Source organism: Varroa destructor, unplaced genomic scaffold, assembly GCF_002443255.2.
Source record: "Varroa destructor unplaced genomic scaffold, Vdes_3.0 BEIS01000001.1, whole genome shotgun sequence".
In the NCBI taxonomy this organism is placed as follows: Eukaryota; Metazoa; Arthropoda; class Arachnida; order Mesostigmata; family Varroidae; genus Varroa; species Varroa destructor.
In genome coordinates, this window is record NW_019211454.1 from 30,583,516 (window position 1) to 30,605,623 (window position 22,108).

At 41.8% G+C, this 22,108-nt stretch overlaps 1 protein-coding gene and 1 long non-coding RNA gene across 8 annotated transcripts in view; both read right to left on the reverse strand.

The window, feature by feature from the left end:
• Positions 1-17,596: 17,596 nt before the first annotated feature.
• LOC147758504 (uncharacterized) lies at positions 17,597-20,712 on the reverse strand. Its single transcript, XR_015326661.1, has 2 exons — positions 20,578-20,712; positions 17,597-20,429 (listed from the first exon to the last, which is right to left on the reverse strand). It is a non-coding gene; the product is annotated as an uncharacterized LOC147758504 (long non-coding RNA).
• Positions 17,597-22,108, reverse strand: part of LOC111243005 (follistatin-related protein 5-like) — a 50,200-nt gene continuing 45,688 nt past the window's right edge. For all 7 annotated transcript variants that reach the window (XM_022788002.2, XM_086987407.1, XM_086987399.1 and 4 more), the window contains 2 exons: positions 21,822-21,989; positions 17,597-21,614 (listed from right to left, as the gene is read on the reverse strand). In XM_022788002.2, coding sequence (XP_022643737.1) covers positions 21,418-21,614; positions 21,822-21,989 — 365 coding nt within the window. In that variant the 3' untranslated portion in view covers positions 17,597-21,417. The remainder of the gene's footprint in view (positions 21,615-21,821; positions 21,990-22,108) is intronic.

Here is a 22,108-nt window from a genome sequence, read left to right on the forward strand (position 1 = left end):
TAAATAGCTGTAGAAGGTTAGCAACAGAACTATTTTAAAGGTTGGTTACAATAAAGAGCAAACGGTTTAAGTACATCGTTCCCTTAAGATGATATAAGAAAAACCTCCTCTCTTGTCTCTTGAAAATATAGCGGTATTGAAAGCTAATGGAGAGGACAGCAAATGTAAACAGGTCCAGAGTCTTCAGTGCAGAAAGCACAAAAACAAGATCTATAAATTGAGTACCTTCCTTGTAAGCTGCATCTAAATGAGAAGAGTAATTAGGAACAATGAGTAAGCGATGTTAGAAAGTCGAGACTTGTCAAATAGGCTATCTAAAAGAAGCCTGCGCGTATTAGAAATGGTTTTTTAAACTATTTAGATAAAAGTTCTTTTCAATTCATGTCCTATTGTCCATATCCCGATTTGTCTCGTGGAAGCTTCGGCTTTTTTGGAAGCCGCATCTAGTTCAACCAACGAGTTGACCATATCGATAACACAAACGAAGGCGTAAGGCAACAGCTAACCGTCACTCATATTTCAAGCACGAAAACTCCTTTTCTGCCATGATAAGTTTATGAATTTGCTTTAAAAACAACTGAGTTTCCTGAAACATCAATGATAGCGGATGTTCATGCCAAAGCACGTCTGAATTTATATCCAACTCTTTTACAACTACTACGGTTTTTACAATATATCGTCGTTGAGTACTAGTTCAAACGTTCTATAAATTTAACCATGTTAGATTTATAAGCGTAGTTTACTTGTTATTTTTGATAAGTTATACTAGCTTGCCTTATCGTAACTATATATACATGTACATATATACGTGCTGACGGCGTAAGAAAAGATGGTAGAAGAATTCAGCTCAGAGTCAAGACTGCTGCGGGGGAGAGAGAAAAGCCTTTTTCGGTAACAATTCGTTCAGGGCCGAGAAGAAAGAGACAAGGCTGAAAGTGTTAGCCGCACACATATATATATTGTCCCTTTGTGACAGCGGTAGGACAGTGAGCCACAGCACTCAGTTGACTGCTAGCTTCCTACAGTCAGCGAACTTCGAGGCAGAAGCAGCTACTGCAGCAGCAATATCTGTACGAAAGCCGATTAGAGATGCGGCCAGCCAGCAAGAAGTCGCGGCAGCGCAGTGGACAGCTAAGGACTGGTAAAGACAACCTATGAAGTAACGCAGCCGAAAGAACAGTGAAAACACAACAGGGAATCGGGGGGAAAAGGAGCTCCTCACCGCCACTCTGGCTGCGCAGCTTAGTTCAAAATGATGCTGTGCTGTTTTCGAACAGCAGGCATTAGCTACTTGAAGGCTTTCAAAGAAGCTTCGCTCACAGGTTAGCGGTCGGTAGCGCAGCGAGAGAACTTAGTTCATAACTGTGGCGTTCAGGCACATGGCTATGCGGACGCCGGCTGCCACTGTTATGGCCGGTACGGCCTAAGGGTAACGGAGAATGAGAAAAATAGAGAGTGCATGCTGAGGCTGGAAAAAAAGAGAAAGAAGGATAAGTCGTGCCCAGCTGTCTCGAACTGAATGGAGGACAGTGTATGCGGCGCTTTCTCAGACGCACACGCCCACGTCGGGTCCGAGACGTGCCCGGAATAACCTAGGTAAGTGCCTTCCTTCCTGGGCGATGCGGAAGCTTCCACTTCGTGAGCAGTAGCAGCAGCAGCACCGGTCGTGGAAGGCAGCGACGGATAGGGCGGATGATGGGAGCAAGCGTGGGTCGAATTGAACCTACGAATGGGGAAAGGCGAGCACGACGCGCTGCCGACAGTAGCCCGAAAAAAGCCCCACAACGAACGCGACGTGCCACAACAGGCCGACGGTCGCAGGGTGGTGGTACGTTGGCCTGCTGGCACGTCACAGCATCTTCTGTAGCAGAAACACACCTATAAATCCAGCTTTCCAGGAATAACCTTTAAGCAGGGGAAAACTTTGCCTTCGTTTTTGCTGCTCATTCATATCATGTTTAGGCTCATGTCTGTGGCGCGAGCAAAAAAAGGACTAGTCTTGAACGTAAGAGAACGTCGATCTCTCGAGTTCATTCGCGACGATAAGAAATATAGACGCCGCGTACAACTGTTCTCGGTCAGTTCCCAGCCGATGGCATACAGATGCGCAGACACAGTCACGCGGACTCTGACTGACTCATACATACACCAGACTAACGTGCTCACATGTGAAAAGCCAGCGGAAACCGGTTGCTTAAAAAAGGAAGAGGTCAAAATATCGACGTAGCTGAATTCTTCCCTGACCTCTGTATGCTTCAGTTACGCAAGCCTTGGAAAGCCAAACAGTTTGGCCGTAATCTCGATTCTACGGTGGTGCACCGAGCTAGCCACGAGAACATTAGTGCAAATAGGAAACGCGCAGATGAATAAAAGAGCTTATCGCTACTCGACCCAGTATCAATAACCCTACCATGTAAACTGAGTGTCCATGTGAACCTGCGTGTATTGAATGATTACTTTCACAATAGTTATGCGGCTTACGGCGTTCAAATTTGGGTATCTTTACAAAGGCTTTCGAAAGACTGTTTCCTGAGAGGTTGCTCAGTCTTTTCGATTACGTCGCTCGACCGACCAAAATGATGTCGCTTGAAAATACGCTTAATCTTTCATTTTAGTTACATATAACGGAATATTATTCGCGTATCGTGAGCGGAACTGATTATGTCTTGAGCATAATGGTTCATGTCTGTCAACGGTGTGTCTCGTTCTGTTCATGTTTAACCGAAAATTATGCTAGGCCACCTTTTACGTTACGATGTCATAATCTTACTAACCGAAATAATCGGGCCAACTTGAGCATTGGCTCTGTCGTTTATATTATCCGCTAAGCTTATATATTGAACCATGTCGACCTGCCGAGGCTGTCGCTGCTTACGTTGTGCATATCATAGTGAACTAGGACGAAGCCCAGGTGAGTGATTGTTGAAGGTTTTAGTGAGATTTTACTGTTACAGCAAAATAGTCTCAATAACGTTAAAAGCGCAATTGGCCGTTTAATTTAACTCATGTTACTTGTATACTTATCAATGACATAGTGGCATACACAGGTCAGTCCAGCTGTACGCTTACAGTACGCTTATAAATAAATATAACCCTCGGCATTTTTCTATCTTTCATAAAGCCGCGTTGGAATCAATGTCTCTGGTGAGAATACATCGTACATCAAACTAATTCACAATAGTGAAATTTGAAATCGTTTTCTAAATGTACCACTCAATAGCATTGATACGGTCGGCTCTCTACTGTTCTAGGCATCTTTTTACCATCGTAAAAAAAAAAAGGCGAAGCTTGTGTACCAAAGCACTTGTAGGTATAATGCTCCACCGTCTGGTGCGGCGGACACGCTGAAGTAGAAGTCTGGAAATCGCCCCCATGCTATGTCAATGCTCCTCTGTTGTGGGGTCCGCAAACAGCATGTCCCATGCGAGATGGCTCATAATTCACGTGGACGAGCGTTGCGAAACGAGCAATCGACTGGCTACCTTTAGAAATCACCAGCGTTCGTTTTTACCGATAACATATGCGGAACAACAGTAAAAAAACTGGCTTGAATTTCTCTTATATATATATATATATATATATACATATATATAACGCCTTTGCTCGTGGCAATGGCGCAACAACGTATTTATTGACTGATAAATTATGTTTCATGTCGGCAGGTCGAAAAATACATTGAAGATTCTCCACATGAAGTAAGCCCAAATGTGGGCCCGTATAATAGAAAGTCCAAATATCGAAATTTTTTAGGCTATCTATCTTCGTACAGTTTTCCTCGTATAAGATTTAGCTTCATGCTTGCAACGCTGCCACCATCAGTTTTACATTTTCAAGGAAGAACAAGATTTTGTTAACACGGAAACGATATTAACCGACGCTATTTAACCAATCTCGATAACAAATTCAGATATATATATATATATATTCCCTCAGCTTCCCAATCAATATCCATGCTTCTAAAGAGGCGACGATAAGACAGCTTATTGAGGCGATTTCTCCTCTAATACGGCCGCTCTGGACTGACATTATTTTGTTAGATAAAAAAACGAAATATTTTATTTAGTGACGATGAGTGTTATCAATTTTTCAAATAGGCCGCCGAAGCTTTGCGAAGAGTCGTATCACTAGGATCCAAGCGTTTTTCTATCTATCTGCAAGTTGCCAACAAACGCAAGTCGGGTAAATTGCGTTGCTTTTAATAATATCTGTTTGTGTCCATTTTCTACAATTGGGATCATTCTACAGTTAGTGCTCTTAGTAGAGTCCTATTGAACTATTCTGGGCTTCTTATTATACAGCATAGTGGTAGTAAGATAAAATGACAGTTGTTGCATTCTTTATTTTAGGTTAGAATTAACATGTAACATGAGCGGCAACACTCCGTCCTGAAGTCTGGGCAACGAGGCCGACTCTCCACCTTTAGTAGCCTTTTCCAAAAGTATTCTGTTTACAAAGCCTTATGCATCCAAATGACTATCAAGGGAATTTTCTTTGCGTCTAAACTTCAATTTCAACACGACGAAATCACCTTACCTTGGAAGAATTATTATATTTTAATACTAACCGAAAGTGGTACAAAGCCGTTTCTAACTGGACCAACGAATGCCGTCCGTAAAACTATGAAGACTGCGTGCTATTACGTGCGCCTTCAGTACATACTGAATTAAATGTAGCGTTAACAGGGCCGATCGTTCATCACCGGTTCGTAGCTTTCATCTTTCATTTCAAATCCTGTTTTAATCGTATGACGACATTAGCTAGAGTATACACGAAAATGTTTTACGGTTATCAGCGAGCAGATACTTTTCGTAGAAAGAAATTGCCGCAACTTAATTTTTATGTAACGTAATATTTGGTAAATGTAGGTACAATACACCGCCGAGTTAGCTCGTATACGTAAACGGCTTCATTTCCAAAAATTTAAAAAAATAATTTTCGTTTCAAAATAATATCGTGTATATTACAAATCAAAATCTAGCTGATAATGCTGAATAAGATAATAAGCAAGGCACTATCACATCTCGCTTTAACTACTTGGAAGCCAACAAACCCACTTTTTGGCTATTCTTTCTCGCTACATGTTGCCCGCTATTTCATCCTCAAAGCGTTTTTCGTCGAGTGTAGTTGTATCTAGTAACTCTGCTAATTTTACGTCATTTCTTGGGTGGTCTTCGAGCAGGAATTCTATGTGGAACTTCTGCTATCGACCACATGTGGACTTCATCCCTGATCTTGAAGTTTACAAGCAGACACCTATTGCCATCGAATCATGCGTTCACACATTTTCAGTCATTAGAGAAGGAACTCGCATCAACTGTATTACCATATAATTCGTTTGAGTCTTGCGCTCGATTCCCTTTTCGAATTGCTCTATATTAGTAAAACGATATACGGACAAAATTATCTGCATTTTAAGGAATATATAGCTTTTTTAAATTGGATTTAAGAATCTACAGAGACGGGGCTATTGAATTGTGAAAATTTGACCAGATTATAAGATCAAAGAATCAAGTTAATACACTTACGGATCTTATGAAAAAGACGTTCTTCCGCGTAACAAACTATGCATGCCCATACATTTATTTATACCAAGACCTACTTAGCCTTAAAATAAAACCTAACTTACGGAACTTAACGTAACGCACTAATCTCTTCGATTGTTTTACGCATACATATTTACGAGACACTCATTCTTTTATCGTTATTCTTTCCTGTTTCGATATATAGAGTAAACACCGCATCTGTACAGACTTACTGTGGTATGAACAATCTTCGCGATTGGGTTCTGTATTCTTCTGCATTGCGCTCAGCTCTGTTTAAGCGAAAGATCTACGTAGGAAACAATAGCTTATTCGGTTAAAATGAGCGGCCATCATAGCCCCGACTGGCTCGTTGGCTGATACAGTGTGGTCGACCCTCCGCAGTTGAGATGGCGAGGGCAAATGCGGCAAATTCGATTTGGCTGGATTTTAAAACGATTGCAGCGTCATTGTAACTCTGTCCCAGACCCTGTAGCCAATAGAAGATGAAATGAGAGGAAAAACATGAAGGATAAAGGCGGTCTTGTCGGTAGAAGCCGAACCACCCTCTAACTTCCGACTCACTCGGCTTCAACTGCAACGCCATCGTGACTTTCTTGCCGCTGATGCTAGACAGGACACGGAAACGTTCGCTGGCCTCTTGGCAACGACGGGACGGGGCATAAGGAGCGTATGGTCCGTGCGATGCGGCAACGGAACGTGCAGCCAGTTGTTCCTCACTAAGTCACTGGTATGAGTGCGCTCACCCATACACTTGTCCGTTTTCTTTTTCGGCATGTTTTTGTCTAAAGTAGAGGAAAACATCAAACGTTCTTAAATGACTAATGCGACTAGCTGTTATGTGCCATGCTTTCTGTTTTGCGTCCATCTATATTCCACCCCTGACTGGTTCCGCTTAGTCGTCCCCTCTCGTCAATTTCGTTTAGGACCTCTGGGTCCACACAATGGAGCCAAGGACAGCAGTAGCGTTGGTTTCAGGGAGCGAGTAACATATGTAAGAGAGTAGAAGAAGCTTTGAAAAGGGACGATGGCACGGATGTTGCGTCCCACGTACTCGAAGGCCATGACACTCTGGAGCATTGGTTTGAAGTGCAAACGATCGACATTTTTCTCTTCGAAGTTCGCTTGCAAGTGTAGTAGCCTCGTACGTTGTTCGTCCCTTCATCAAACCGTTTATCTGTTGCCAAATTCTACGCCTGCATCTTCTCTGTATATCTGTATGGATACGGGTACTTTGTTCTTATGTAGTTGCGTTTAAGTGAATTCCCGGGCTGACCAAAATTAAGAAGTCATCGGTACACCGTCGAAAACGAAAACACTTAGTCGTATGTATATTATCTCGTATGTGAGCAATCTTTTCATTTACTAATTCATGCGCGTACTATATTGCTTTGCGACTGCAACAATCTGCGCCTTTCAGGTTTTCGCGGTTGATCATTTTTTGTCCGGTGCTCAATGGGGGCATTGAATATTATACCGTATCACAGGAAACTTTAGTTGAGCGGGATCTGTCGAGCTGAGTTGTTATCCGTTGTTGTCCACAACTATGTCGGATCGAATGTGAATGGAAGATAGCGCCTGCGGCGAAATCAACGGTGTACATCCACGTTCCCGTAGTCGTTATCATGCGCAACATGAACCCAAACAAGCATATGAAAACCCAGCGTCACTATGGCAACTTCGCTCTAGCACGTTCTCATTTCCTAAATAAGCGAGTATCAGTCGACCAGTCGTTCGGGGAACTGAGCATCTCAACAACAACTACAACAGCAGAAACGTTGCTTGACGGCGGTAGCGGGAGCGCAGCTTCCGCACTGACAGATGGAGAAGCCCTCAAAGCTCTCACAAATAGGACGAAAATAGAATAGGGCGAAAAATGATGAGGATTTTGTTCCTTCTCAACTCTTTTTCCGCCTAAGCCCTTTCTCCTCAATCCCTTCTCCAGCATCGGGTTCGTGTATTTAAGGCTTCAGCCCCTCTGATGGTGTCATTCAAGTCGCCAAAGGCGTTTCCGTTGCTAGAAGCTTCTGTTACTACTGGGCAAGGACGCTTTTATGATTAAATAAACGGATGCAATGCATTGCATAGACTCTACTCTCTATTGAATATAAATTATACCGAGCGGACCAAGCTAAGTTAGATTCCTTGCTGTTCCTGTGGGTGTGCAGCCAGCGTGAAAAGATGATAAATAGATTTGTTTAAACAACGACCCCAGACAATATGAGTTGTGCCAGAGAAATAAAGGGGAAAGATACTTGAGCGGCACAACGGTTACGGTTGTAACTGTAATGCCACCTGGAAAACAAGCAAAAAAACAGGAAAGGTACACACATGCACATACGAAGATACAGAGTTAGTAAGTAGACCGAGTGAAGGCGGGGAAAGAGGTGAACATTGAAATGAATAATAAACGTTACTCGGGCAACGCTCAACTATGAATCAATTTGAAAAGAGAACCCATCACGTTTGATAGATGGTAGAGTATATAGCGTTAAGTTCACAGGTAATGGCAGTCAAAGCTATCTTGGCATTCATCGTAACAAAGCAGTTCGACGTTGATCTTTTTAGATTAAAAAAATACTTATATGAATAGTGGTTTTTGTATAGTATTTGCGAATATTTAGCTTGGAAGCAGTTTTTTTCAGCAGACATAAATTGACTATCGGAACCGCCGAAAACGTAGTCGATCTCCTAAGTGTCCCTGTTACTTAGGAGATCGACTTACCAAGGCATTGTGGTAAGAAATATCATTCCATTTTGGATCAACTCATTTTACTCAAATCCTGCCAAAAACACTTAGCACAATGAGACGCCAACGATATTCGGATCCTCATCTAACGCTTATTTACTTCACGAGCCGTTGCCTTAATGGCGCAGACCTCTTTCTATACTTCTAAAAATGTTAGGCCTTATAGAATAGTTACAGAGGCTAGCTATGTACAAGGCGGAGTACGACAGCGGTGGAAGGGATTTACCGCAAGGAAAAGCTACAACGCATATATATATAGAAGAGAGATGTTCTCGTTAAGAAACAACTCCCATAGAGGTTACAAAGAAAAGAAGCCTTACCGAATGCCCATGATAAAGGAACGTAAACAGCTAACGTAGTTGTTCTGACCGTTGCTCCTTTCATGTGGGAACCTTTCGGGAACAAGTACAATACCTTTCTCGACGGCACAAGGACAAGCCATATTCGCCTTCGTAGGACCTTGTCCGACCTGCGGTAAACGGACCTGCATCCGTTCTTGGAGGAGATCAACAAACAGGATAACTTCGAATACTAATCACGTTGAATGCGGATGCCATTGACAATGGACACAATGCACAGCTTATATACCATAGACTCGAAGTAATTAAATAATTATTGTTCCCATAATGATATGTACTTGAATGAACGTCAGATGTAGTATACTTTGCGCGCGCTGCTTTTAAAATTTTACTGTGTATACAGTTAATGGACAGTTACTTCTTTTTTTTTTTGTATAAAAATAAGGCTAGATAATTTCTGTTGCCAGGCTAGAATGCGTAGTAACATTCGCTAATGGAGTATAACTTAACGTACTCGATGTGAGTACCTTGCAAACGCATATTGTTTGAAAGGGTATCAAAACGCGACAATATTGAGATTCAAATAGTGAATATAAGTTGATACGACTTTATATATATAGAAGTGAGCATAATGCCAGTGTGCAACTTCTTGATAAGAAAACATCCAACTAAATTACTCTGAAATGTAAGGCAGAGCGCGCAAATTCATATTGACGACCTTTGCTATCGTTGCCCTCGGACAACATAAATGGCAATAGAACAAGAAGAGAGTGTTATACCGTTTTTTTTGTTCATGACATAATGGCGTCAGTGGAATTTATCCTTGACTTGATTACTGCATTGTCGGAAACTTCATCATGAAGTCAAATGCAGCCTTTCTTTAAGGTACATTTTTAGACTATGCTTCAGATAACCGTCTCGAATACTGGTAACCCATACTTCAAGAGCCTGATTTTCGTTTGGACCACATTGTTATTGCGACTGGTTTTATGCTGCGACAGGTTGCTGGCTCGATCTCAAGTCTAAAAACACATGGAAAAGCTCTTCATATGGCCTTTTATGTGTTCCGGTGATGGGTTCTGTTATATAGTTTGGATTATCAAGACCTTGGTTGGCGAAGATTAGGAATGACCGCTTCAGATTCCGCCAACGTCACAGACAGACTGTAAAAATCTATACGAGTATAAAACATTATTTTTATCTAAAAATCGATATTAGATCGATAATTTCTGGTAAGTACGTCTAGAGACTATGCTTCTAACAAAATGGTGCATTAAGCAGAGTTGCTCGTTGTTCCGTTGGACAGCAAGGGGGTACTGCTTGTATATCTCACCCAAAAAAAGACTGCATCAGAGAACCGTTGTGTTTAATCTTTTTCTACGCAGAAACGCTGTATTATTCAATGACTTCTCGCTGCCCTTTGAACTAGCTTTGCATGAACTCACTATTACGGCGCAAACTAACTATAATAATAAAATGTAGATCGTCGGATAGAAGGTTTCCTTTGTTACACATATGGAAGGGCTGGAGGTGCTATCGAAAAGCGACCGCGACAGATCGATCTTCACATGAAGGAAGAGCAGCCTGAGCCTGTCCGACCTGTCCATGTTCCACAACGGCTCCATCTACGTCGTTGTTACGTGGGCAAAAGTTCAGCAAAGCATAACTGTCCATGGGCATTCTAGGTTGCAAGCAGTTCGACCCATCTCCACGAGTGGATCTGTAGGTAAAATGTCGCCCGGTACATGGAATTGCAAATTGCGCATATCAGTGCTTCATCCACTGCCACTACTGCGCTAGAGGGAACCCGACCGTGTAGGAAAGCTGCAGCCAAAGTCTCAGTTCTACCTGCCAGATACCGGGTCTGTCCTAAGAGAATGTCTGGATGCATCTTACGGATCAGATTATCTATGCATGTTAACATAAATTGATTGCTTTTTTAATGGGGTACAGTTCGGCGTGTCATGATTGCGCCAATAGATATGTATATAAACATGTATGTCTGCATTCGTGCAAGAATCACTATCGTAAGGAGACAACATGTTTTGAGCTAAATACAGTGATGTATGCCCCTTTGTGTACACAGCCAAGGCCGTCTCAGTGCGCGCAAATCTAGTAGCCTGAAAATATATTATTTCTACTGCCACCATCTACGAACTAACCATGCTGCCTACATCGACATGTGGCCTTGACGGCCAAAACTGGGTAAGGAAGAAAGATGTTAGGTTTCGACAACAGCTTCAAAACGATGTTTTTTATATGGCACACGCACACGTAACTATGGCATCATTTGCCAAATGAGAATAGGCCTTTCTACATAAAGAAAGGCTTCAAATAGACGTGTAAACACCCTTTGATTAGTATATCCTATTGGAGCTAGACTTTCTTTTCATTCAATCATCCTATAGTCTGCTACAATCGGCGCAATAACGTTTATCACATAGTTGAACTTTTTCCCATGACCTATTCCCATAGAATCTACAGTATAAGTACAAGTATGTTTTATTGTTCAGAATGAGAAGACAAAGTCAATGTAAATAAAGCGATAATAAAGCTGTTATCTAGCGCCTTGAGCAGCGCGCAGGTCTAGATAGTTACTCAATCTTATGTTTAGTGGCTATTAATCGCTTGCGTTCTGATGGCATTATATTTTCCAGTTTACGGAGTCAGTATGATGCCTTAAACAGCGCATCATAGAAAAATGTATTTTCGAAAATTCTCGTCTATTGAAGTTCCATAGCTTTAGGGGGCGGACAGCAGAATTTTGTCCACTTCACTGTTAATAAAAAAAAATAGTCTGCCCCTAGAATACTGCCAGTAAATACAGTTGCGCAGACTACCCCTATTGATGCATGCAGGGGGTTTATGCTTAAACGTTGCTTACATCATACACACCCTACAAGGCTATCGTTAATGGGAAGCATTCAAAAGTATTCAAATTATTATCGGTTCATCGACCTTCGATGGAATTGTGCATACAAGTATGAATTTCTCGTTTTATCCATCAGACAGTCATCGTCGTTGAAGTATCGCCCCTTGACACTTCAATGTCCTGTCCAAACCGTTTGCCCCCGTTCGATTGGTACTTCACGCTACTGATTAAATCTATTCTCAAGTTTTGCAATGAAAACCTACTTGAGGCTTTATATGGAGGTGAAATGCACTTTTTGCAATGTATCATTTTGTCCTTACGCAAATACATTTTATGTGAGGAAAATGGTGAATTGTTTACAAATAATATCTACTAGTTATTCCGTTATGAATATATTTTTAACATATGAAGGTATATTTGGCCTTTGAAAGATCCTTCTTTTGAGAGACTAAACATAGAAAATTTTCTAGGCAAAAATCATTACTATCAGTCTATTGATCTTGGGAGAAACTGGGAAACCCTTGTAAGTCTTCAACATTGAAATTGTAAGATAGTCTTAGCTGCAAGGTTACATCTAGAGGCGAAAGCTTTTGTTCCTATTACTGTAACAAGGTTAATCTTATATTGAAATATATCTATTTTAAAACATTTCTAGAAGAGACCTGAATATAAATACGATATTACAAAATCAGCGTCTAGGGTTCGGATAGAATAAGATACTTCAGGCATGAGCGATTAACATATAGATTCTGTTTGGATCACAATTTGGCTATTCATTGCTGGTCTTCTGTGTTTAAAACACCGTTTTGGATGCTCTTCGAATAAATTAGAGTAGCCCGTATGTTATTTAAGCTGGATTGGCTTATTGAGATAATCGTCGAAAAGTATCACCCAACTTGTATTGTTTAGTAAATACGTTTATGAAGCTAAAACTCTACCTGTTTACAGATAAATACACTTAATATTCGTTTTTCCTTTTCTTTGCCTACTGAATACATTTGAATGTAGCACCGGCTTTACAAAAGAAGAACATATCTAACTAGTACCACCGATTCCTGCAGAATTCAATGCAGAAGGTCTTTGAACTGAACTTATCTATACCTAGCGAAAGTTTGGTATACGCCGCAAAGCGATACCAACGATTGAAATCATGCTCCTTTGAGAATCGGCTATGTTGACGAACGTTCTAACACGTGGCCTATTTATCGGTTGTTTACGCCTGCTTTGTGTAGGAGCTAGCCTACGCCGTCTGGCAGAGTTTCAGCTTCATTAGCTCAAAGGGCTACGACAAACCGTTGACTGTACTCGGGTCCAAATTAAGAATTTATTGTGCGCGAACCCTCGTCCGCGACTGGAGCTGCGCAGAACTTAGACAATCGTATCTGTGGATTAAATCGATATATAGTACATGGGGCCACATTATAATCGGTAAATGCTGAATCCGTGTCAACATTCTATGGTCAACTATAGATGTCATTTGAGCAGGGTGTAGTTCGAAAACGAGTATTTTTCAAGCAACAAAACGTTTTCAGTAGAAAACTAATGAATTCTGATTAAGTAGCAATGAGCCGCAGTGCATCCGTGGGAAATTAGATTGACTGCTACCCGTAACAAGTATATACGTTTTTGCCAATATAAATCTTCCCAATTGCATAACGAAAGGCGGCGTAGTCCGGTAACTCTTTGTATGCGTTTCCAATGTAACCGCAAACATGCGGCCATTGCAAGCCCAAATATCAGTATTGGTATATCTTTACTATAGAATATAGTTGGCACGTCTTTTTAAACGTTTATTGGAGAAATCCCAATTATATTCAACAAGACCCACTCCGGCTAGACCTTCAATAAAGATAAGATCTTCGTATGCTGCACTGAAGCGGCGATTCCAAAAACGTGTTTACACAGTTCACTTGTTTATCATAGGTAAAAATCATTCCGAAAATCCTATATGGAGATTTTATTTGGCCTATCGCCAGGCTTCCTGAAGAGCCTTTCCAGTGACCTGTAAGAAATACGCGATCGCTCTACACAATGACGAGAAAAGGCGAGACCTTTATTTTTTATGTCACTATACAGCTGAAATTTAATTGCTTATGGTATATAATAAAAAATGCATGCATCATGCTATTGACTCTCACAACATATCAAATACTTTTACTGGTCAAATCGTCCAGTAGACCTAGAATGGAGAGCATCCCCGAGAAGTTCTGTTTGAGGGAGTTCTATGAGACGGAGCAGAACTTCCGCGTCAGATCCCTGCAGGGCCCGATCGACCAGAAATCTGACGGGATAGGCTCGGAAACCAGAGTCGGAGCGTTAGAGTTGCCAAAGAGTAGCATAGGAAATGGAGGAGAAAGGCCTTATTCACTAATGGGGCCCTCGTCAGCCATTGCAGTGCACCCACACGATGGATGCACTTACCAGACACAATGTTAAATGGACAAAGCTATTTGGTTCCAATGTTTTATCTAGACATGACGAATAGACCACACAGGAAACAGTTACGTGTTTAGGGGGCTCTATATAATGCATGTCCCGAACTGGACTCAATGAAGTATACACCCGGTTGAAAATCGCTTACCATTGCCATTCTGCCTCAAGCAGGCAAGTCCACCCCCAAGCACCGACGTATTTGGTCCAATGGCCTGAGGCTGTTGGGCAAATGGGGGCGGCCGTAGCGAATGGGGTGGGTGCGGAAAGAGAGGGGTGAGGCCGAAGGGGAAGTAATACCGATTCAGCCCGCTACGAATACATTGCCCGCGACGAGGGTAGCTTGTAGCAGGCCCTACCAGGCGCAGCGCATCAGTCACCACACCGTTCGGAATGGATCATTCACTAGTGGCAGCGAAAACCTCGACATCAATATATCTGTTATAATTCTGTATAGAAAATCAATATATCTGTAATAATGACATATGACAAGTTTAAGTGTCGTGCATTACGATTGACACTGGGCATAAATACACTAGAAAAAAACTGATTGACTTAAACTTCTATAAGCTGTCGAGAACTTTTAGGAGCGCACGAGAGACCTTCTCGTGACATCTACTTACTGTACAACTTCAAGTTTCAATAACTTAATTTCATAGTTTCCTGGAAAAGTGTCTCGTTAGTTTGCATCTGCATTAGAAAAATCTACATATCAAATAACATAGATCAGAGCGTTCCAGATGAAGCATAAACAGCATAAATAAATGATTTGACTGTTTATATTAAAATACAAAGAGTATATCTTTTTGCAACCTAACTTATACTTTACCACTCGAAATCAACGGTTTTTTCTACAGAATATTTGGCCCTTGATAAACACCTAATGCGCCTTCGTGTATAATCCCTAAATGCCAAGGTATTAATGGTAAATATCAGTCTTCTGTCCCCACACAGCCATCTCTAGTTGGTTCCCAAATGCTTCCCTTCTAGCTCGTCCCGTTAACGGCTTGTGGATCGTCAAGCATTAAGCACAACGGCGTTTGCAGTGGTCGAACGCTACAATTTGAAACAGTGTTTTTTTGTGCAAAGACGCACTATTGAAGTTAGTAATTGATACTTCGACACGCCGCAAGCGTTACGCAGAATACAGACGATACTTCAAAAACGCAATTGATCAAAAAATCCAAAGCGACTGGTTAACTCGGAAATAAAATGACGAGCTATAGCACCGTTGTAGTACGGAACAAGGTGCGCGCCGATCCAGCGACGTCTAGGTGACGTCGTACTCAATTACTTAATCTACCGAGGAGCGCTCCGCAGCCTATCTCAAAGTAAGGATTACGTATTTACCTCTACAAGATATGTTGTATTAACAATTCAAGGCCCAAGGCCATCACTAGGGTCGCTGATCACATGATGGGACGCAAGCCACGGTTTAGTTACTTCTTTGATCACATCGTCTCCTCTCTTGACTCTCATTTTTAGTTGAGTAGCTGTGTGAGTAAACACTTCTGCAGCTCAGAGAACCCAAGAATTAGTGTCGAATAACTTATAAAAACTCACGAAGAGTTACTTTATGGTGCTTCCTGTAGCACGAAGGTTTCGTTAACCTCTATTTTTTTCCTAAACAACGACGAAGTAACAGCGACAGGCAACGGCGAGTTCTATGGTAGCCTGCTGCAAACCCTTCTATAAGCCAAAATGAAAACAGCAGAATACAACTCGCTCTTAGTTTTTATTTTAAGAGCATTGGGATAGAAAGCAAGCTTTTAGCCTACTCTTTAGCTGCATACCTTTTTCATGTTATATAGAAATAAGATCCAACCACAAATAAGAAAAGAGAAGATGAAGTATGTCAGCAGACGATGACTTCTACAATGAAATGATGCTTACTCGCCATCGCTTAAAATTCTTATCGTTCTTGAGCAAGCTTGTTGTGCTTCAAGATACACGATGCATAAATTTACATGCGATGGATCTTCCAAAGATTGGTTCTATCCAAAGCTGGTGTGCACAGATCTACAATACAGTGTAAAATCAGTGTAGACCTATACACTATGACTGATTCAGATTTTCAAATATCAAACAACAGCTGAAGTTCCACACCCCAACTCTCCTGCTGACGATTTATCCTGGGCCCGCAGTTATTTATTAGCGAGCACAGTTAGAGGTAACACCGCTTAGCCTTACGTGTAGTCACTATCCACTGTGCCATTAAGCGTAGGGACAACTTTTCAACACTGGCCGACACCGTTGGTTCGCTATAGAACGCTCGACAACGCGCTCAGTCGTCCTGTAAATCGGACTGCATATAGTCATGTGTCGTTGACTGCTTAAATACAGGTCATCGCGTATAGCTTCTTTCTAAATCAGTAGCAACAGCTGGTCTTTAAGTAAAGGCTAGTTCAGGCACAGCTGAAGAAGGACCAGATGGCCAAACAGTAGATTCCACGACCAAACGTCAGGCATGAACCCGTTGACGCTTCTAATAGCACGCGTACAGCTCTATACGGGCGTATACAAATCTGTTCCGTTAGTTCGCTAGCTTGTGCTATTGGCAAAGTCCGCACTTTGAAAACTCTTTCAGAGGTCATTCGTTGTGCAGTTTTGTTGATTACGTATAAACACCTAAGAATGCTCCGTAGGCAACTCGTAGGTAAAGCGCGACGTTTTTTAAACGAATACAGGTCTGTGCCTATACGCATAGACACAAAGTATATAACATCAACATGTTCATAAACCCAGTTCACTAACATTCAGTCAGATTTTCGCACTGTTCATATGCGCTTCCGAAACCTACTTTGCCATATATGTGGCGAAGGCAATTCTAGCATCGACCATTGTAGAAGGCCTAACATGATTTGGGCCCGTATCACTGCACAATACTGTCTACCAAGATAAGCTAGAATGTGCTACTTACGTACCGTTTTAATAGACCCTTTAGTTTACACGAAAATAGCATTTCTTTGTTTATTGCGGTGTTGACAAACCCTACTATTCTGTTAACTTCAATCAGCGAAATCAGCCATGCTCCAACATTGCACTTACCCTAATATGAATTTGTTTTTAAGATTCCTTGAGAGATGCTCTCTTGCACTACTAACCTAATGAAAAACTCCCTTTCAGGATTCTGTTTTGAGTACTATCGCTGTTATACGGTCTATACACAGAATAGCAGACGAATGACGCTTCTTACAGTAAATTCTGAAACTTGCTTTAATTTTTACTATAATTTATATACATCACAGGAATTCAATATCCGTCTGACTAATCACGACGTCCATATTCGTATACGTTCGCTGAACACCAATAGTCAACAGCTGAATGAACGAGAATCGATTATCGACTGGAAGCTTATAAATAAAACCACGTACTTCTATTGTACTGAGACGAATCGTATGACTATGATGAGATCAATGTATCGGCAGGTGCTATCTCTTTTCTCTGGGTTACCCATGGGTGGGAGAGGCCTAATAAGGACAAAATCAGTAGCACCCGTCCATATTCGTTCCCTGTCCATCATACAGGCAGAATAATAAAAGGGGCAATGTTCTAACACACAACAAATACTTTCAACTCTGTTGGCATTTACTTATGACCGATAAAAAATCAATCCTAGTCTAAAAAATTCCGGTAAATTTGGCTACTTTCTACAAAACACAATTTATTTTTATATAATTTCACTTACTAGAATGAAAACGCCCAATTGTCAAAGAACCACCCTTTTTACATCGGTGTGATTTTTAGCTTTTTAATTTTATTATTGATTTGTTACCATCTGCTCGTCCTCATCATTCTTAAGATCCTTGTTCGCGACACTGTCATAATCCGTTTTTTTTTTTCTCTAATGCCTTTAAGTATCAATGCTTTACTTCCGCTCCACACGGCTTCCTCATACTTGTCCTTACAATGTAACTACCTTCGTATAATGTGACAACTTCTTGCCACGTATTATTCGTTTGGTGACACTATATATATTTGTGTTCCATTTTTAGTTGTGTTTACGAATTGTCACTATGGCGATCTGCTGTGTTTCTATCATTGGGAATATGAATTTTTTCGATAATGTTTTTTATAAATCACGTTGCAACGGTTACGTGTGTGTATTTTATACAGCCTGCGGTGACATCGACTTCGGCAAACGGAGTAATATACTCGTTTCGATAGTTTCACACACATCTGCAACACGAGTGCGTCACTACGAGTTCACCACCGAAAGCTATTACGAAGGGGAACAGCGGCCGCAGAACTTCATCTAGACTAACTTAAGGTCGTGATCACGCATGTTATGGTGTAGATTTAATAACTATCGTCGTCAGCATCGAGACATCAGTCGCTTTGTCGTCGTTATGGCTATACACTCGCTTGAATAGCAACGCCGACATCACATCACTCCGCTAGACATCTTCTAATTCTAGGAATATAAAATATACACCCCGGCTAAAAAGGATTTACAATACTTTAACGACATTTCTGAACGAAGACAGTCAGCCAACCCCATGGTCTAACTGGCTATGATTCAAATGTTCTCGTTAGTGAACCAATAAATAGCTTCGATTTATCTCTGGGAATAGAACATCAGTGCTTGATGTCGGTGTTGCTACGATGCATTTCCTTCAGTCATATCAGTTAGCAATTGTCGTTTATCATCTTCAGTGAATTGTTTATATATCATCATTGTTACTGTCAATCGTGTCTTACAAAATGTATCACTAGAAAGTGGGGAAGGGATCCAATGAAGTACGGTGTGACACAATCGATGCATGGCCCCACACGGCAAGAATCGTATAAGACTGGTGGCCTTAGAGGTTTTTGTGCTACAAAAGAGACCAACTATTACATAACGTTCTTGTTAATTTATAATGACTATAATTTTATGAAGGGAATGTGGCAATATCCCCCATTGACCACCGAAAATTCCACTGGGCCCCAGTGCAGATAGATCGTATTGCACACCCGGCCTCTTTTTGTTATTTTCGCATCTATTCCAGTCAGAGTCCACCCAGCCCACATCTATATATTATATACCATTGGGTACTTCTGTGACACTTGAACTGGATATCGATCCGATCAGCTGAATGCGTTGTGCACCCAGAAGAATTTGGACAGTTCGACGACACGTGTACGTACGACCATTGCGCCACAGGCCAACGCGTCATCATGATGATCATTATCATCACCGTCCTGTTCTAGTTCGGTCCTTCTTTTGGCGTTTTCGGTACCTTCGATCCGTTTCTCACTCGAAGATATTTGCAACTGTGACATAGTCGAATGACAACGGCGGGCCAATCGGGGTGCCCACGAAAGCACTCACATCGGCGGGGACACTTCTGTGGCAACTGCCGCATCGGTAGCTTCTGTGGCACGATGTCGGTGCCATAGAGCACATCGAGAAACGCTCTGCTCGCCTGCTGATTCGCTTTTCTATTTCCTTCTAGTTCCCCATATGGGAACGATGTGCTAGCAAAGGTTGCTGCTCGTTAGGGTTCGAGTATTGGCAGGCAGCGCGGCGAATTCTATCGACATAAAATCGAAATGTTACAGGGGTTAAACTACTCACACGGCATCCCTTTACAGTCGACCAGGGAACGGCACTGGCGGAACAACACAGGGGGAGAGTCATATTAAAGCACACGTGTGTATATAGAGGATTGGTGGAATTGAGGGGCCGTTGTTTTTGTCTACAGATAGAACTATGGTCTCTTTCTCTCTGTCTCTCCCCCTCTCGCTTTCTCTATTTCTATCATTTGTGATAAACCTCATTCATCGTACGCGGGTAGCGGGGGCCGAACGACGGGTGCACATGTATATATATATATATAATTAGTTGTATTTGTATATATATTTTTTTGTTCTGCACTATTCTGTATGTATAGTTGTATTTACAGACACCGGGCCGCGGAACCTGTGTGAAAAAAAACTGTTTTAGTGAATAATTTAAATTATATTACCAGGTTACTCGCCGTTGACGTGATCGAACATATAATTATACAGTCATATTACAAACCAAGCGACAATACAATTGGTATTTGTACGACAATGATACGACACAATACTGTCCTACAGTTGTGCCGTGTCAGTTTAGTCTTGTTTGTTGGATATTTTCACATTGGTTTTGATGTTCACATAAGCGTTACATGTTTGACGGGTTCAGTTACATTCAAGTATTTGATTTCTGCATGTTATTCTCGTGTGCCATAGACGTGCGTGGCCAGTGCAATAACGCGCGGTTAGCATCTCACCGCCGTTATGAAACAAGAAAGGCATCAGTCTCTGAGAATAATACGATTCATGTTGATTGACAATTAATATTATTATTATCATCATCATCATCATCATCATCATCATAGAGCTTAATAACAAGACTTGATATGCTTCTTACTTGGCCTTTAATGGCTGGCGCATGTCATACTCGAACAAGTTGCACGAAGCTCTGCCGCCGCTCCAGTTTCTATGAAGAAGAAACGGGGAGACAGGACATCCCCTTGTGGGTAAGGCACCCCGGAGACCGCGCATGCCACGACACCTATTTCGTCCAACTGAAGTATATGTATCATGAATCACATGCAGATGAGGATCCCTCTGTCTGTTCGTTACTGAACCTGCTCGCGTCAAGCATGAATCATAACTAAGAATAGGTCGTTTAAGCATTCAGAGGAACAGAGAAGCACAGCGATGAGTCCGTACCTCGCATTCATAGAACGTCATGGCTGGACGGGGCTTGTCCTTTACGGGCGGATGGAGAAGAGATATCAATTCGCAGAGGTACACGGGATAGTCCATACGGTGGCCCTTTTCATCCTTCGCAGTCCACTTCCTTGATTATCGCTCCTCCGACGTCCTTTTCTCTCGCTAGTTTTTTCCTCCACTTTCTGCCATAAGGATGTGCTGATGATGTAATTGATGGTAGTGATTACAACAGTGATTACGCACTGTGGTAGCGGAAACCTTAGCCTACCACCCATGGTGTATTCCTTCTGCTTAGTTGACATAAGTTGAAATTCCCCTTAAACATATGTATTCTTCCTTTTTGAATATATGATCATAACATAAGGCAGCAACAACTTTTTGAAGTCGTCGCGCTCTCTTTGCTCACTGGGTACATATGCGCACACATGCGTTTTAGTGGTGACATACGCCAATGATGGGCTTTACGGTCCCCAACTAGCGGGACAGAACTGCAGCTTCTTATTGTAAAAGCAGTAGCGGTATTGGGGAACTGTGTGATGTTTCAAGTCGTCAGTAGACTGTCACAGCTGTTGCTCCGAAAGGGATCCTATCTTTATGTCTGTCTGTCGGTCTGTCTACCTGTTTCAGTCCTCTCTATCTGTTTATCTGTCTATCTATCTATCTATCACCCTACTGCTTTGAATTATCATGACACCAAGGTAGGAAGATGGTTAGATACATGTTGAGACGACGGCGTAATGTATCATTGTTTGGGTACGTACACTCCTCATTACAGTTGGGGCTCTGTCCTGTTGGTGCGTCCATTACCGCTAACGTGCTGGTTAGGTTACTTTCCGCCTATGGACTCCGCACCCAAACAAGTAGTCTTGGGTGCACAACATTCCCGATTTCGCAATTCACTGTGCGCGTTTTGCCGTTGATGACGAAAACGGCTTCGTTAGCGGCTGTCACCAGGTAAGTACCGAATACGCCGGCGCTCGCCAGTGGACGCCGAGAATTGCCCCACTCTGCTGATCGGGGATCCAGAGCGTGCGCTAAAAACGTCATCGTAGCGCCCGTTATTGTACACTAAATATTTTTACGGAATCCGATTAAAGGAAAATTTGATAGGCGCTAACCACAAAACGCGAAAACAAAAGATTACGGAAAATTGTCTTATCTATCGAAGGAAACACTGGTAAAGAGTGAACTGAACGAAGAAAACTCAGGAGATCACGTGTATAGCCATTCAAGCTGCTTACCGATGCCTGTGATCATCTCGACTTTGCCATCTTGCAAATTTACTAAAAGGATATCTTCTTTTGAGGACGATGATGCGTAAAGGTCATATGAGTGCGAAGTCCGCGAAGGGAAGAAGGCTAAATCGGCGATAGCAAGAGTTGTTTTGACGTCGAATAGGAAATGTAGACCTACGGAAAGGTAAATAGGCACCGATTTATTTTTTTTTTTAATAGAACTAGTTGTAAACGTAGTCACCAAAAAAATTCCTAGTCAATTTGCAAAGATGGTAGCCTGCTGACCAATGAAA